General features: G+C 43.8%; 1 protein-coding gene across 1 annotated transcript; it reads left to right on the forward strand.

Moving 5' to 3' along the window:
- The first annotated feature begins 247 nt into the window (after positions 1-247).
- LOC120380063 (olfactory receptor 1019-like) lies at positions 248-4,369 on the forward strand. The gene is made up of 3 exons (XM_039497566.1): positions 248-362; positions 1,011-1,061; positions 3,422-4,369. The coding sequence occupies exons 2-3, from the start codon at positions 1,011-1,013 to the stop codon at positions 4,367-4,369; spliced, it is 999 nt and encodes a 332-aa protein (XP_039353500.1). The 5' UTR covers positions 248-362.
- The last annotated feature ends 13,191 nt before the right edge of the window (positions 4,370-17,560 follow it).

Below are 17,560 nucleotides of genomic sequence, written 5' to 3' on the forward strand. Positions count from 1 at the left end.
TCTGCCAGGTGCTATTACCGTGCTTCCTCGACAATAAAGCAGGCCGGGTGCCTGCACTACTAACCCAAGTTTTGTGGGGTTTGTGAGCAGTGCAGCACACAGAAAAAACATACACATGGAGCCAACAACTGACAACACTGGTGACCCCGCCCACTGTAAAAACGTAACTTTTAACTTTTAAAACAAAGAGAACGAGAGGGAGAGAGCAGAGACGGGGGACAAAGAGGGGAGAGGGTGAAGAACCCCTAGGAAGGTAGGGAGACCTGAGCCAAGAGAGATTAACTCTATCAAGGTATCTTAAAGTACCGGCAGCAGCAGCCAGTTTAGCAAACTGAGAAAGGATATAAAAGAAAACTTAACTGGTAGGTAAAAATATTTGAGAAAGAAGGTTCTGTTTTGATCTCTGAGCGAGGAGCGTGTGGCTCCAGGGGTTAAACCACCCCTGGTTTTTATCCTGGCTTGGAGAGGAGAGTGGGGGTCATTATCTGAATTTGTTCCCCCAGTGTTTGTTGCTTTTGTCTGCTTGCCAAGTGGATTGCGGGAGTGCCCGTACATGCTGCAGTTAACCGTTTGGGGGCACCTCCAGGCGTTAATGCATCATTCTAGGTGTTAACCTGCTCCATTTGGGGTTTTCACTTTGAAATTCTTTTTTATTCACTCCCCTGAGATTGAGTCACAGCTTCTGTCTCCTAATGTGCTCTGTGAACTGTTTCATTTTTTCCTTCATCTGAGTTCCCAATCCAGTGACTGTATTGTTTGCTACTTCTCCCTACTGGGCACTTACTTGTCCCGTTCTGACAGGCACCAGTCTAGGTCTCGGTTTAAGTTTAACCAGGACCTGTTTTTTCATACGGTTGTGGTTGCACTGCAGTGGCCCCTGTTTCATTTTTTAATTTTGCTAGGGCCACCTTTTTCCATTCTGTTCCCATTCTTCAGGCACAGGGGAGCTACCAGAAGCCTGCTATTGACCACCAATATTTCTAACGGGATGGCACGTGTCTTTTTTGCAGATGTTTTCAGCTGTTTCCAATGTTTTATTCTGTTCCTGTGCTTGCTGTAAGGTAAACACTGTTATATGGTTACCTTACTTTACCATCTATACATTTATACTCCATCTGTCCCTTAGTTTTTACATTTCCTTTTATGACTGATGGACAGATATTATTTTTCAATTGTTTTTAGTTTCTTATGGTGGGCCTGGGAATGTTAGGTCCCCGGCTCATGACTGAGGAGCGGGGTTTTATGAGTGAGCCTTGGGGGCACCCAGATAATGAATATATATGGATAATATGGATATGGCATATATATGTTTATAAATACAGCTTCCATATGAGGACCATTTAATAAGACTGGGACTTTTCAGTGTGGAAAAGAGATGACTAAGGGGGGATATGATAGGGGTCTATAAAATCATGACTAGTGTGGGGAAAGTAAATAAGGAAGTGTTATTTACTCCTTCTCATAACACAAGAACTAGGGGTCACCAAATGAAATTAATAGGTAGCAGGTTTAAAACAAACAAAAGGCAGTATTTCTTCACACAACGCACAGTCAGTCTGTGGAACTCTTTGCCAGAGGATGTTGTGAAGGCCAAGACTAGAACAGGGTTCAGAAAAGAACTAGATAAATTCATGTAGGATAGGTCCATCAATGGCTATTAGCCAGGGTGGGCAGGGATGGCATTCCTAGCCTTAGTTTGCTAGAAACTTGGAGTGGGAGGCAGGGGATGGGTCACTTGATGATTGCCTGTTCTGTTCATTCCCTCTGGGGCATTGGCAGGGGCGGCTCTAGCCATTTCGCTGCCCCAAGCACGGCGGCACGCTGCGGGGGGGGCTCTGCCAGTCACCGATCCCGCGGCTCCAGTGGACCTCCCGCAGACGGGCCTGCAGGAGGTCCACCGGAGCCGCTTGCCGGCCTCCCGGCGACCGGCAGAGCGCCCCACGCGGCATGCCGCCTCAAGCACGCGCTTGGCATGCTGGGGCCTGGAGCTGCCCCTGGGCATTGGCACTGTTGGAAGACAGGATACTGGGCTAGATGGACCTTTGTTCTGACCCAGTATGGCTGTTCTGATGTGTGGTACATATGGGCATGTATGCATAGTATGTATGTGTACATATGACACCACCTTTATCCAAGCATAAATTATTTTTCCAATCTGGTGTTTTAGTCTGGCCCTTTTACTTTGGTGATGCAGATAACAACACACTCCTACCAGGCAATTACAATTATTACCTGTATCATCATTAGGAGTAGGCTGAGTGTTTTGAAATACTGGGATAGGCATTAGTACAGTGTGTCCCACAGTGCTAAGTGTATGAGAAGTAAAACAGAAATTTGGAGGAGTGACATTAGAAATGAGGCCTTTATATATCAATTTCTTGTGATTAGTTACTACATAGTACCGTCCACCCATGTTATATGTTATCCTGGCTGCTGGTTGTCAGCCTCTGGGGTAAGCTTTGCTGGGCAGGAGACAGGAGCGGCTAGCTTCTCTGTTCCATTGGTTGCATTGCTCTGTGATACACCAGTAGCTGACATAGATCCAGTTGTTCCTTATAGAAGCTGGTTTCCAGATAACCTGCTGAATGCATGGCAACCAATTTATAAAATATTGCTGTGTTGGGATTTAGTATTGGTACTGAGACACGGAACCAGCTGGTGTTGAATAACATGTGCCCTACTTAGGATGCAGTTACTGACTCAAAGTATGACTGGTATTAACAAGGGAGCGGAGAAATGTTCCCAGTGACAGTTTTTGTTGGAACCGTTCCAGGGCCAGGAATCTGTTTAGTTTGGACAAAATGACATTTATGTTCACAGAAAAAAGCTTTGCCAATTTTTTTTTAACCAGTCCTAACTGGGCACAGGAGGCCAGGTTTGTTACAGTGTTTCGGTGCCTGGTGAGATTTTCAAACACATCTAGGTGCCTAACTCCTTTTGCTTTCAAGGGTGCAGGCATCTAGGTGGTTTGAAAATCCCCTTAGAAGCCCTAATGCCTTTGCAATCTGGCCTTTAAACATCCCTGCAGGTCTGGCTCTGAGTCACTGTGTGGCAGCGCTGGAAATCCAGGCTGAGTCTCCTAAGGGCCCCGCCAGCTCCCTGGCTGGTGGCTCCTGTTGTGTGAATGTAGGTGGAGTAAATGGGCCAAGGTGCTAACAGAGCCCAGTCACCGTCCAGCACTAGCCAGTGTTAAAAGAGGGGCAGGGAATGGGACCCAGAGACCTCCCCCTGGTCACTGCCACGGCAAACGCCGCGAAACAGCCCTTAACCTTCTATTAATTCCACAGGGAAGGAGGGGTATAGTTAGAACTCTGTTAATGTAGGTTGCTTTGAGGGTGCAGGGACTTTCCCTCACTCTTTACAGTTCCGCTCACAAGGAGGGTAAATGTCTCTCACATCACTGACCTTCCTTTGCCTGCAGGGGATGGACCCCCTGGAGCCGATGGGGAGTGAGAACAACACCTCAGTGACCGAATTCATCCTCCTTGGTCTCTCCAGCAACCCAGCGGAGGAGCTTGTCCTCTTTGGGGTCTTCACAGCCATCTACTTGGTGGCCCTGATGGGCAATGTACTCATCTTACTGCTGGTGAGTCTGGACTCCCGGCTCCACACGCCCATGTACTTCTTCCTGGGAAACCTCTCCGTGGTGGACATCGGCTACACCAGCTCCACCGTGCCCAAGATGCTGGCCAATTACCTGTCGGGGGACAAGTCCATCTCGTGGGCTGGTTGCCTCTCCCAGATGTTCTTCTTCATCTCCTTTGGGGGGATTGAATGCCTGATTCTGGGGGTCATGGCCTATGACCGCCACGTGGCCATCTGTCACCCACTACACTATGGCATGTTCATGAGCCAGCGGGTGTGTGCCCTGCTGGCTGCAGCTGCCTGGGTCATGGGCTTGACCAACTCGGCCGTGCACTCATCCCTGATGTCCATCCTGTCCTTCTGCCGGGGCAACGTCCTCCGCCACTTCTTCTGCGACATCCCCCCACTCTTCCAGCTCTCCTGCTCTGACACCCGGGCCAACCAGGCTGTCACCGTTGTTGTGGGAGGTGCTATCGTCTTCAGCTCCTTGCTGGGGACCCTGGTGTCCTATGTGCACATCGCTATGGCCGTCCTCAGGATCCGCACGAGGGAAGGGCGCCTCAAGGCCTTCTCCACCTGTGCCTCCCACCTGACCGTGGTCAGCCTCTACTTTGGCACCATCCTCTTCACCTACCTCCGCCCCAACTCCACCTACTCGCAGGAGCAGGACCGGGCATTGCCCGTGCTCTATGGCATCATCATCCCCATGCTCAACCCCATCATCTATAGTCTGAGGAACAAGGATGTGAAAGGGGCGCTCCAAAAAGCCCTGGCTAGGCACTAGGCAGGTATTGTCTTCTTCTGGACAGTGCACAGGTTTGGGAGTCTGGACTCCTGGTTCCATCCCCAGCTGTGGGAGAGAAGTGGCATCTAGTGGGTAGCATTTGCAATGGGTATTGGGAATTAGGACTCCTGGGTTCCATGCCCAGTTGAGGGAAAGACTCTGGGTGTGCGTACACAAGGGATTGTGATTCTGTCTGGCAAAGTTGAAAGTTTTTTCTTTTGTCTGAACATTTTTCAGTTTTCGGCAGTATTGGGTGTAACACTTTTGGATTTGGGACAAAATAGTTTGGTTTGTCTTTTCTGAAAACTTCCAAAAATAAAAAATAAGTCAATATTCAATTTTTTGACAAAAATTCAACAGTTTCTGAAGAGTCATTTTCGCACTGGGAGGTGGAACGGAAAACTCACATTAATGACATACACTTCTTGTTCCTGCATCAGCTGCTGTAATTTATAGGTGGGGAAACCTCAATCCATGATATTCACAAAGGAGCATGCTTCATCCATGGTTTATGGATGTCATCTCATGTTGTACAACTTCTTTGCTAACCTCAGACATGGTTGAAAATGCCATTTGTTTCCATAGGAAATAAGAAAACATAATTAAAAAGAGGTTTGTTCTGTAAAAAACAATATGCCACACAAATCTTTTATTTGTTAGGTTGGTTGGTTGGTTAATTGTTTTTTTTTCCAACAAAAAAACAACCCCCTGCCCCACATAAATTGTTTTTCAAAACAGTTTTTTGTAGAGATCTTGTTTTTGGTAAAACATTCAGTTTTGATAAAAATGTTCAGCCTCAAAAACCGTTTTGGGTAAAATGTTTCTGGTTTTGGTAAAAATGTCCAGTAAAATGTTAAAATGATTAGTTTTAAAACCTTTCATGGTAAAAAAAAAAAAGCCAGCTTTAGAAAACAGGATTGTTTAAACGGGCATTTTTTCCAGAAATTGAAAAATGTTCAGTTTCTGTGTTTTCAATGGAAAACTGGAAATTATCAGCACAAATAACATTTTCCTGCAAACATTCCTGTTTTGGTCAAAAACCCCTTGCTCCTTGGAAAAATGGTTGGGTGAAATATTTTTTTCCATCTCTATGGCTGAGAGTCCAAAGAGAACTTAATGACTAATAAATATGGACAGCTGATTATTGAGAATCGATTATTATTTTACCATTTATTATTTGTTATTGGTATGGCTGTAGCCCCTGTGACCCAGTCATAGACCCGGAACACCATTGTGCCGGGTGCTGCACAGACAGAATTGAAAGAAGGTTTCTGCCCCAAACAGCTGATTGTCTGTCCCGTCCAATGCCCGTAATGACTCTCTGGGTAGACCTATTGCAAGGTTCCTGTGACTGTAACTTTGGGGGGTGGGTCGGGGGTGGCACTGGGCACTTGTAGATCAGTGACCCGTTAGGTGTGTGACGCGATCCCTGTGGCGATAGCAATATTCCAGGGGGAGAATCCTGGCTGTGACTGCAGAATTGACTCACTTAGGTGGGGCGTTTTACACCTTATGGTTGGATCCACATGCTGTATCATGTTTTGAAATGTACCATGTCTCCTTGATGTCTGAACTAGGGTAAGTGGAGCAAATTGGGAGTCACTTGGTCCAGGGGTTCCTGACACACAAGTGTTTTACACCTTATGGTTGCATCCAGTACTTCTCCTAATTTCGTCTCTTTGTCTCTGGTCCTTCCTTAATGTCAAATCCCGGAAACGAATGTTATTGTTTCAGCATATGGAGCAGGGCTCAGTGCAGGAGCCAAGGGGAAGGTTCTATGGCCTAGGATGTGCCGGAGGTCAGGCAGCATGTGCCGGATGCTCCCTCCTGGCCTTATAGTCTATGGGCCAGACCCCAGCTGGTGGAAATCAGCCATAGCCCCATTGAGATCAATGGGCCAGACCCCAGCTAGTGGAAATCAGCCATAGTGCCACTGGGGTCAGTGGGCCAGACCCCCATTTGGCAGGAATTGGCTGTAGCTCCATTGGGGTCAATGGACCCGATGTGCAACTGGTGGGAGTCAGCCGTAGCTCCACTGGAGTCAATGGGAGAGACCCCCAGCTACTATGAATTGGCCATAGCTCTGTTGGAGTCAATGGACTCAATCAGTAGTTTGTGTGAATCAGCCGTTGCCATGCTGGTGTCAATGGGACAGAGCCCCAGCTGTTGAAAATCGGTATCACTTCACCCAAGTCAATGGGCCAGAATTAGGTTCCCGAGTTCCTTGGTGTTCCTAGCTCCCTTGTGCTTTATTGACACGCCAAGAAGCCATAACAAACCACAGCCAGACTCCATTGTATTCCAGCTTTGTGTCACCAGCTGCATCTGGCCAAACGGGTGTGTCCTGTCCCACATTCCAATTGCTCTCTTGGTGGCCAATCCAGTGGTCAGAGACAACACTTAGGCCTGGTCTACACTAGGGTGGGGGGTCAAACTAAGGTACACAACTTCAGCTACGCGAATAGCGTAGCTGAAGTCGAACTACCTTAGTTCGAACTTCTTACCTGTCCAGATGCCGCGGGATCGAAGTCCGCGGCTCCCCCGTCGACTCCGCCACTGCCGTTCGCGGTGGTGGAGCTCCGGAGTCGACGGGAGCGTGTTCGGAGTTCGAACTATCGCGTCTAGATTAGACGCGATAGTTCGAACTCTGAGAAGTCGAACGCTACCAGTCGATCCGGCCGTAAGTATGGACGTACCCTTAGTCTTGTCTTACCAATGCCAGATTTGTTTTTCTTCCTGTAGTTCTTGTTTTATCTTCATATTCTTGTTGGATTAATAAAACTCCAGTGAATCTTCTGGTCTGTTCTTTAGGCAGCCAAGCCAGGGCAATCAGCACATGCAGACTGACTCCTGTGCAACCTGCCCTTTCTTCTCATCCCACTTACACTTTGTAGTGTTCAGCTCTTGTTAGATAATCCGCACTACACAGATCCCAAGACCTGATGTCTTGATGGCTCTTTCAGATGGGATAGAAAAGACAAAACCAAACAGGAGTCAAACATTAAATCCAGATTAGGAGTCATACAGCTATGTTCCAGGACCTGTGTAAACAGACTTGGAGCGTCATAGGTTTTATGGCCAGAGCCTCCTGTCTGACCTGTGTAGCACTGGCCATTAAATGGCCCCTGTTCCCCCTTTATTGAGCTACATAACTTGTGTTTCATTAAAATTCGTCCAAAAGGGTCTGCAGCCTGGACGGGCAGACACCAAACAACAGAGAAATCCCTTGGGAATTGATTCCCGGGGTTAATCACCCTCAGTGTTATACAGTGATGCCTAATTTCTCACTTGACTGTCTGGCTTCAACTACCAGCTATTGGTTCTTGTTCTTCCAGTCTCTGCTCCATTCCAGAGCCCTTTACTGCCTGATGTTTTCTCCCCAGGAAGGTGCTTTTACCCTGCAATCAAGTCACCTCTCAATCTTCTGGATTGACATCTGGAGACATTTTCTCCAGCCCTCAGATCTGGAGCTGGTTCAGAGAAGAGCCACAAGAATGATCACAGGGTTAGAAATTGTTCCTCATAGTTCCTCATAGACTCAAGGAGCTCAGTGTATTTAGCCTGACAATGAGAAAGCGAAGGGTAAGGGGTAACTTGATCCCAGTCTATAAGTACCTACCTGGGGAACAAATATTAATAATGGGCTCCAATCTAGCAGATCAAGGTCTAACACGATCCAATGGCTAGAAGGTGAAGCTAGAAAAATTCAGACAGGAAATAAGGCATACATTGTTAATGGTGAGAGTAATTAACCATTGGATCAATTTACCAAGGGTCATGGCTGATTCTCCATCACTGATCATTTTTAAATCAAGATGAGATGTTTTTTCTGAAAGCTCTGCTCTAGGAATTATTTGGGGGCAGTTCTTTGGCCAGTGTTCTACAGGGGGTCAGACTAGAGGGTCACAGTTGTTTCTTCTGGCTTTGGAATCTATAAATCTATGAATTTCTTTTATAGCTCCCCTTTGCAAATTTGCATTTATTTCGGAGCACATGGAATTTTCGTGGATGCTTTGGGTTCCTAGCTCGCTTGTGCTTTATTGACATGCCAAGAAGCCATAACAAACCACACCCAGTGCCTATTGTATTCCAGCTTTCCACTTTGGCTTCCTGACGTGTTGACAGAAGCAGAGATTGCCTAGGAATTCCTTTCACTGGTGTATATTCACTTTTATTTCACAACATAGGCATCCAAAACCAAATACGCTTATGAGATATTATGGTCTCTAAGCAACATGGGCATGAACAGAACTGCAAGTGTCAACTAACATTCACAGGAGGTGAATGCAAGTTTGTAATAAGTTAGAATTATAATAATATTTATTTTATAATAATATTTTATTTTAGACAAAGGAAACACAGTGGATCTAATTTACCTCAGTTTCAGTAAGGCATTTGATATGGTTCCATATGGGGAATTATTAGCTAAATTGGAAAAGATGGGGATCAGTATGAAAATTGAAAGGTGCATAAGAAACTGGTTAAAGGGGAGACTACAACGGATCATACTGAAAGGTGAACTGTAAGGCTGGAGGGAGGTTACTAGTGGAGTTCCTCAGGGATTGGTTTTGAGACCAATCTCATTTAATCTTTTTATTACTGACCTTGGCACAAAAAGTGGGAATGTGCTAATAAAGTTTGCGGGTGACACAAAGCTGGGAGGTATTGCTAATACAGAGAAGGACCGGGATATTATACAGGAAGATTTGGATGACCTTGTAAACTGGAGTAATAGTAATAGGATGAAATTTAATAGTGAAAAGTGCAAGGTCATGCATTTAGAGATTAATAACAAGAATTTTTGTTATAAATTGGGGACACAGCAGTTGGAAGTAACAGAGAAGGAGAAGGACCTTGGAGTATTGGTTGATTACAGGATGACTATGAGTCGCCAATGCGATATGGCTGTGAAAAAAGCTAATGCGGTCTTGGGATGCATCAGGCGAGGTATTTCCAGTAGAGATAAGGAGGTATTAGTACCGTTATACAAGGCACTGGTGAGACCTCATCTGGAATACTGTGTGCAGTTCTGGTCTCCCATGTTTAAGAAGGATGAATTCAAACTGGAACAGGTACAGAGAAGGGCTACTAGGATGATCCGAGGAATGGAAAACCTGTCTTATGAAATGAAACTCAAAGAGCTTTGCTTGTTTAGCCTAACCAAAAGAAGGGTGAGGGGAGATATGATTGCTCTCTATAAATATATCAGAGGAATAAATACCAGGGAGGGAGAGGAATTATTTAAGCTCAGTACCAATGTGGACACAAGAACAAATGGATATACACTGGCTATCAGGAAGTTTACACTTGAAATTAGATGAAGGTTTCTAACCATCAGAGGAGTGAAGTTCTGGAACAGCCTTCCAAGGGGAATAGTGGGGGCAAAAGACATATCTGGCTTCAAGACTAAGCTTGATAAGTTTATGGAGGGGATGGTATGATGGGATAGACTAATTTAAGAACATAACATAAGAACATAAGAACGGCCGTACCGGGTCAGACGAAAGGTCCATCTAGTCCAGTATCTGTCTACCGACAGTGGCCAATGCCAGGTGCCCCAGAGGGAGTGATCCTAACAGGCAATGATCAAGTGATCTCTCTCCTGCCATCCATCTCCAACCTCTGACAAACGGAGGCTAGGGACACCATTCCTTATCCATCCTGCCTAATAGCCATTTATGGACTTAGCCACCATGAATTTATCCAGTTCTCTTTTAAACGCTGTTATAGTCCTAGCCTTCACAACCTCCTCAGGTAAGGAGTTCCACAAGTTGACTGTGTGCTGCGTGAAGAAGAACTTCCTTTCATTTGTTTTAAACCTGCTGCCTATTAATTTCATTTGGTGACCCCTAGTTCTTGTATTATGGGAATAAGTAAATAACTTTTCCGTATCTACTTTCTCCACATCACTCATGATTTTATATACCTCTATCATATTCCCCCTTAGTCTCCTCTTTTCCAAGCTGAAGAGTCCTAGCCTCTTTAATCTTTCCTCATATGTGACCCTCTCCAAACCCCTAATCATTTTAGTTGCCCTTTTCTGAACCTTTTCTAGTGCCAGTATATCTTTTTTGAGGTGAGACCATATCTATACTCAGTATTCGAGATGTGGGCATACCATGGATTTATATAAGGGCAATAATATATTCTCAGTCTTATTCTCTATCTCCTTTTTAATAATTCCTAACATCCTGTTTGCTTTTTTGACCACCTCTGCACACTGTGTGGATATCTTCAGAAGACTATCCACGATGACTCCAAGATCTTTTTCCTGACTCGTTGTAGCTAAAATAGCCCCCATCATATTGTATGTATAGTTGGGGTTATTTTTTCCAATGTGCATTACTTTACATTGATCCACATTAAATTTCATTTGCCATTTTGTTGCTCAATCACTTAGTTTTGTGAGATCTTTTTGAAGTTCTTCACAGTCTGCTCTTGAGCAGTCTAGTATCATCTGCAAACTTCGCCACCTCACTGTTTACCCCTTTCTCCAGATCATTTATAAATAAATTGGTCCTAGGACTGACCCTTGGGGAACACCACTTGTTACCCCTCTCCATTCTGAGAATTTACCATTAATTCCTACCCTTTGTTCCCTGTCTTTTAACCAGTTCTCAATCCATGAAAGGACCTTCATTTTTATCCCATGACAGCTTAATTTACGTAACAGCCTTTGATGAGGGACCTTGTCAAAGGCTTTCTGGAAATCTAAGTATACTATGTCCACTGGATCCCCCTTGTCCACATGTTTGTTGACCCCTTCAAAGAACTCTAATAGATTAGTAAGACACGATTTCCCTTTACAGAAACCATGTTGACTAGTGCTCAACAGTTTATGTTTTTCTATTTGTCTGACAATTTTATTCTTAACTATTGTTTCAACTAATTTGCCCGGTACTGACGTTAGACTTACCGGACTGTAATTGCCGGGATCACCTCTAGAGCCCTTTTTAAATATTGGCGTTACATTAGCTAACTTCCAGTCATTGGGTACTGAAGCCGATTTAGAGGACAGGTTACAAATCTTAGTTAATAGTTCTGTAACTTCACATTTGAGTTCTTTCAGAACTCTTGGGTGAATGGCATCTGGTCCCGGTGACTTGTTAATGTTGAGTTTATCAATTAATTCCAAAACCTCCTCTAGTGACACTTTAATCTGTGACAGTTCCTCAGATTTGTCACCTACAAAAGCCAGCTCAGGTTTGGGAATCTCCCTAACATCCTCAGCCGTGAAGACTGAAGCAAGGAATTCATTTAGTTTCTCCCCAATGACTTTATCATCTTTAAGCGCTCCTTTTGTATCTCGATCATCAAGGGGCCCCACTGGTTGTTTAGCTGGCTTCCTGCTTCTGATGTACTTAAAAACATTTTGTTATTACCTTTGGAGTTTTTGGCTAGCCGTTCTTCAAACTCCTCTTTGGCTTTTCTAATTATACTCTTGCACTTAATTTGGCAGTGTTTATGCTCCTTTCTATTTGCCTCACTAGGATTTGACTTCCACCTTTTAAAGGAAGTCTTTTTATCTCTCACTGCTTCTTTTACATGGTTGTTAAGCCACGGTGCCTCTTTTTTAGTTCTTTTACTGTGTTTCTTAATTTGGGGTATACATTGAAGTTGGGCCTCTATTATGGTGTCTTTAAAAAGCGCCCATGCAGCTTGCAGGGATTTCACTTTAGTCACTGTACCTTTTAACTTCTGCTTAACTAACCCCCTCATTTTTGCATAGTTCCCCCTTTTGAAATTAAATGCCACAGTGTTGAGCTGTTGAGATGTTCTTCCCACCACAGGGATGTTGAATGCTATTGTATTATGGTCACTATTTCCAAGTGGTCCTGCTATAGTTACCTCTTGGACCAGCTCCTGCGCTCCACTCAGGATTAAATCTAGAGTTACCTCTCCCCTTGTGGGTTCCCGTACCAGCTGCTCCATGAAGCAGTCATTTAAAGTATTGAGAAATTTTATCTCTGCATTTCGTCCTGAAGTGAAATGTTCCCAGTGAATATGGGGATAATTGAAATCCCCCACTATTATTGGGTTCTTAATTTTGATAGCCTCTCTAATTTCTCTTAGCATTTCATCATCACTATTACTGTCCTGGTCAGGTGGTCGATAATAGATCCCTAATGTTATATTTTTATTAGAGCATGACATTTCTATCCATAGAGTTTCTATGGAACATGTGGATTCGCTTAAGATTTTTACTTCATTTGAATCTACATTTTCTTTCACATATAGTGCCACTCCCCCCCGGCACAACCTGTTCTGTCCTTCCGATATATTTTGTACCCCGGAATAATTGTGTCCCATTGATTGCTCTCAGTCCACCAGGTTTCTGTGATGCCTATTATATCAATATACTCCTTTATCACAAGGCACTCTAGTTCACCCATCTTATTATTTAGACTTCTAGCATTTGTGTACAAGCACTTTAAAAACTTGGCAATTAATTCATCTTTGACTACTAGCAGTAAATATGCCTAATGGCCTGTGATGGGATGTTAGATGGGTTGGGATCTGAGTTACTGCAGAGAATTCTTTCCTGGGTGTCTGGCTGGTGAGTCTTTCCCACGTGCTCAGGGTCTAGCTGATCACCATATTCGGGGTTGGGAAGGAATTTTCCTCCAGGGCAGATTGGCAGAGGCCCTGGGGGTTTTTCGCCTTCCTCTGCAGCGTGGGGCATGGGTCACTTGCTGGAAGGTACTCGGCACCTTGAAGTCTTTAAACCATGATTTAAGGACTTCAATGGCTCAGACACAGGTTTGATACAGGAGTGGGTGGGTGAGATTCTGTGGCCTGCATTGTGCAGGAGGTCAGACTAAATGATCATAATGGTCCCTTCTGACCTTAAAGTCTGTGATTCTATGATTCTTTGAATATATGGTAGTAACTAGAGCTGGGAGGAAGTTTTCACTTGAATAGTTCATTCACTGAAAAATGCGCTTTCAGTCAACTGAAACTATTTTGTGTTTTCGGGATGAATTTGATGAATAATTTTTGCCAAATAGAAAAAAAAATGGAAATGGTTCATTTAGATATCTTTTAAATTAAATCTTTTGATTTCTTTTATCTAACTGACAATTCATTTGGAAATTTAGCTAGATTTGTTTTTAAAAATATAAATAAGAACAACCACCACCCAAATGTAACTAAATGGAAGAAAAGTTTCATTTCAGGTTGAACAAATCTCTTCATTCAGCCCCAAATGAATTTTTTTTCAGTTCTTTATTTCAGCGAAAACAATCCTATTTTATCTTCAGCCCCGATTCTAGCTGCTCCCTCTGCTGCCAGTCAGGGAATTCTATGAATACAGTCCACTAGGCAATAGAGACAATAGATGTTATCAGTATCCTGATACCCTGAGCTTAAAACACTGGACTTGTTACCTACAAATGCAGTAGGAGAAGCTGAGAGTATCAGATTGTTCCAAACCTTTCCACGGAGCAGGGAAAGAATTCATGGAAAATCAGCTCAAAGACAAGAGCTGAGATTTTCAAATGGGCCTAAGGGAGTTAGGTAACCAGCTTCCACTCACTTTCAATGGAAGTTGGAAACCAACTCTCTTTGGCTTCTTTGAAACCCCACCAAATGTCTGAGAGGTTCAAAGGGATTTGGATGAAAGCGAATGGGTATTCAAATCCCCTGGTACCACTGGACGAAAGTGAATGGGTATTCAAATCCCCTGGTACCACTAGATGAAAGTGATTGGGTATTCAAATCCCATAGTACACTGGGTTGAGAATTTTACAAAATGTTATTTTATTGGCACATGCCAGTGTGACAAAGGACTGAAATATGGGTCTCCCACATGCCATGTGAGTATCATCACCACCAGCATGTGGGGTAATTCTCTCCATCTGGAGTGGTCCCATGTTGTGTAATTAATTCACTGCCCATGAGGCTGGAGAGACTGAATGCAGGGCACCCAAATCAGGCATAGCAGGAAAGGGGACTCGGGTTTCTCATGTCCTAGGTCAGAGTCCTGGCCACCAGACTTTGTGGGCAATCCTCACATGGGTCCTTGTTTTTCAAGGAAGACTTCAAAAGGTCTCCATGGTCTCTTAATAGGGCCCAACATCTCTCTCTTGTGGTGTGAAGTGGAATCTCATTTTTCATCTAGCCCTCTCTGCGTGGCAGCTGTGGGACGTCGCTGGGTTGGTTTGGTGGGGAAGGTTTTTCTAATAAGAGCTGATGTTGCGGCATGAGCACCATTCCTCTAGGGGCTAGCTCCCCGAAGCTGCTGGCTCTGTTCAAAAAGCATGCAGCGTTAATTCTTGGGGCTGATAAAGGAAGGGTTTGAGTCTTGGAGGCTGAGTCTGGAGTCATTTGAATGCCGCTCAGCTCTTAGCCACGTAGATGTGCTACAGTTAATCTCTGTTTAGTCTGTATGTTTTAGAACAGAAATCTTAGACCCCAATCCTGCCTGATTTAGGCAAGGATCCTTTCAGTAGTGCGAACTATCTATCTATCTATCTATCTATCTATCTATCTATCTATCTATCTATCTATCTATCTATCTATCTATCACCTCCATACTGTCCCATCTCTCTCTCTGTTGCCCCATTCCCATGTGCTGTCATGCTGTACCAATCTCAGTAGCTCCTGCTCACCACCTCTGGGGTTGGGTGTAGCTAATGCAGGCTCTCAGGGCAAAGCTGTGGAGCCCGGATCCATCTGTTCAGATTCTCACCACACGCTGCCCCAGCCAGCCAGTCATTTGTGCTGCAGATCCCAGGCCCTTGGAACCGACCAGAGACCCATCGACTCAGAAAATAACATGGCTCAGAGACATGGAGGCTGACAATGGATGCTGAAGTCATGGGCGCATCAGCGATAGATCCAACATGTGCACAGGCTGCAGCTAATTGTCCCATTTGTGCCGAGCACTTGCTGTTTCTCTGGAAGATTGTGGGAGCTGTTTTCTGCCTCTGGGTTTCCTCTCTATCCTGCTGAGCTGCCGTGGCGTAAGTAACCCCTGCATTGCAATGTTTGGTCCCACTCCTCAGTCCTGGCTGGGCTGCAGACTCAAGCCTGGGTGTCTTATTTTCAATGAGATGAAACTGAAAGTGCTAGAAAAGAAATTCCCAGTCCAATAACTGATCAGACTGTGAGGATGTGCGATGCTGCAGACAAAAAGGCCAATGAAATCCTTAGCTTATAAACAGGGGAAGCTCGAGGAGGAGCAGGGAGGTAATTTTATCTCCGTATTTGGCACTGGTGTGACCACTGCTGGAATCCTGTGTCCAGTTCTGGGGTCCCCAGTTCAAGAAGGAGGTTGATAAATTGCAAAGGGTTCAGAGAAAAGCCACGAGAATGATTAAAGGGTTAAAAAACCTGCCTTATAGTGATAGACTCAAGGAGCTCAATGTATTTAAGGGGTGACTGGATCACAGTCTGTAAGTTCCTTCATAGGGAAGAAATAGTTAATAACACACTCTTCAGCCCAGTAGAGAAAGGTCTCACATGATCCAATGACTGGAAGTTGAAGCTAGACACATTCAGACTGGAAATAAGGTGTACGTTTTAATGGTGAGAGTAATTTACCCCTGGAACAACTTAGCGAGGGTCATGGTGGATTCTCCATCACTGACAATTTTTAAGTCAACATGGGATGTTTTTCTAAAAGCTTTACTCTGGGAATTATTTGGGGGACCTTCTCTGGCCTGGGTTCAACAGGTAGTCAGACTGGGTGGTCACAATAGTCTGTTTGGACCCTGCTATCTAAGAATCTATGAATAGGAGAGAGCCGAGTTTATTTTGTAGGTAATTCAAATGATCTCAAAGTCTATTCGCCAGGATTGCTATGATGAAAGCAATTTTACATTTGTTTCATGCTGTCATTTTCAGAGCTGCTAGAGAAATAATTTTCTCCATGAACAGTTTTGACAAATATATATATCTTCCATTTTGTCAAAATATTTCTGTGATGGATTTCAGGTTTTCATCAGTTTTTTGATGACCATCCCCCAAAAAAACTGACCATTAGTTTTTTTCTTTCATTTGGTCTAAATCTGTCAAGGAAAATGTTCAGATTTCATAGACAAAAACAGAACAATATGAGTTTAGCTGTTTCTTGAGAATAAACCAAACATTTTGACATTTTTTCCTGTTTTGTAAAAGTTTTATTCTTTGAAAATTTTCAGATTTTAATCAAAATTTGTTTTTCTTTTAAAACATCCCTCAAAATTTGCTGAAAACAGATTTTTCCACCCAAAATTTCCATTTAGTTGAAAATCAATTTTCCATCAACAAATATATTAATAGAATACTTTCAATCATCTCTGATTATTACCTTCAATATTTGAACCAGAAGGTAATCTGGCAGATAAGAAAAGCTCAGACACTAATGGCTTCTCTTGCAGAATTTTGGGTGGAATTTTCAAGGGAGACTAAGAGAATTAAAGTCCCAACTGCCATTGAATTTCCATGGGATTTAGGTGCATAACTCCCTTAAGTTCACGTGGAAAACCAAGCCAAAATTCTTAGAAGACTTGTATTGAAAGAAAGAAAAAAAGAAAGAAAGAAGCCCCCAAATCTCTCACCCCCCTCACAAAACAACTAAAAATTACAAAGCCAAGAAGCTCAGTCCGATGAAGTGGTTATTCACCCACGAAAGCTCATGCTGCAAAACGTCTGTTAGTCTATAAGGTGCCACAGGATTCTTTGCTGCTTTTACAGATCCAGACTAACACGGCTACCCCTCTGATATAAGAAGCTCAGTGTTAAAGTTAAATTTACAAGAAATCCCAGACTTTTAAAAGTGTTCTCAGGTGTGTGTCATAGGTACTGTACTGCCAAGCTAATGAAGAGTCTCCTGTAGTTCAACTGTCACTGGCACCCATGCCTGATACTACAGTGATGAGAGCAGTAGAAGAACCTAAATAGACTGGACTAGACTAGAATATCATTGGAACACCTGCTCAAAGAACAGACTAGTTGGGTAGGACAAAGATTCTGGTTCCTTACTTCTAAAGAAAATGTCTATGGGACATGTCTATGGGTGGACATGTTTATGTCCATGGGGATTTTGCTTTATTAATGACACAGCATTGCTGGCCACAGCACTAGGACTGGTCACACAACATTATTCATCACTATGGTGACCATACAAGAGGAGACCTGGATGGATGTACTATGCCAACCCAGGCTAGCATTTCACAATGCATGAAAAATGCTGGTTAGAATAAGGTA

This window comes from Mauremys reevesii, linkage group 13 (genome assembly GCF_016161935.1).
Source record: "Mauremys reevesii isolate NIE-2019 linkage group 13, ASM1616193v1, whole genome shotgun sequence".
NCBI classification, from domain to species: Eukaryota; Metazoa; Chordata; order Testudines; family Geoemydidae; genus Mauremys; species Mauremys reevesii.

What these genes read in the sequence shown, in the direction of transcription:
- LOC120380063 (XM_039497566.1), top strand. Translation starts at nt 1,011, where the DNA reads ATGTTTTCAGCTGTTTCCAATGTTTTATTCTGTTCCTGTGCTTGCTGT. An exon ending in GTTCCTGTGCTTGCTGTAAG is followed by an intron (nt 1,062 to 3,421) that starts GTAAACACTGTT and finishes CTTTGCCTGCAG; the next exon opens with GGGATGGACCCCCTGGAGCC.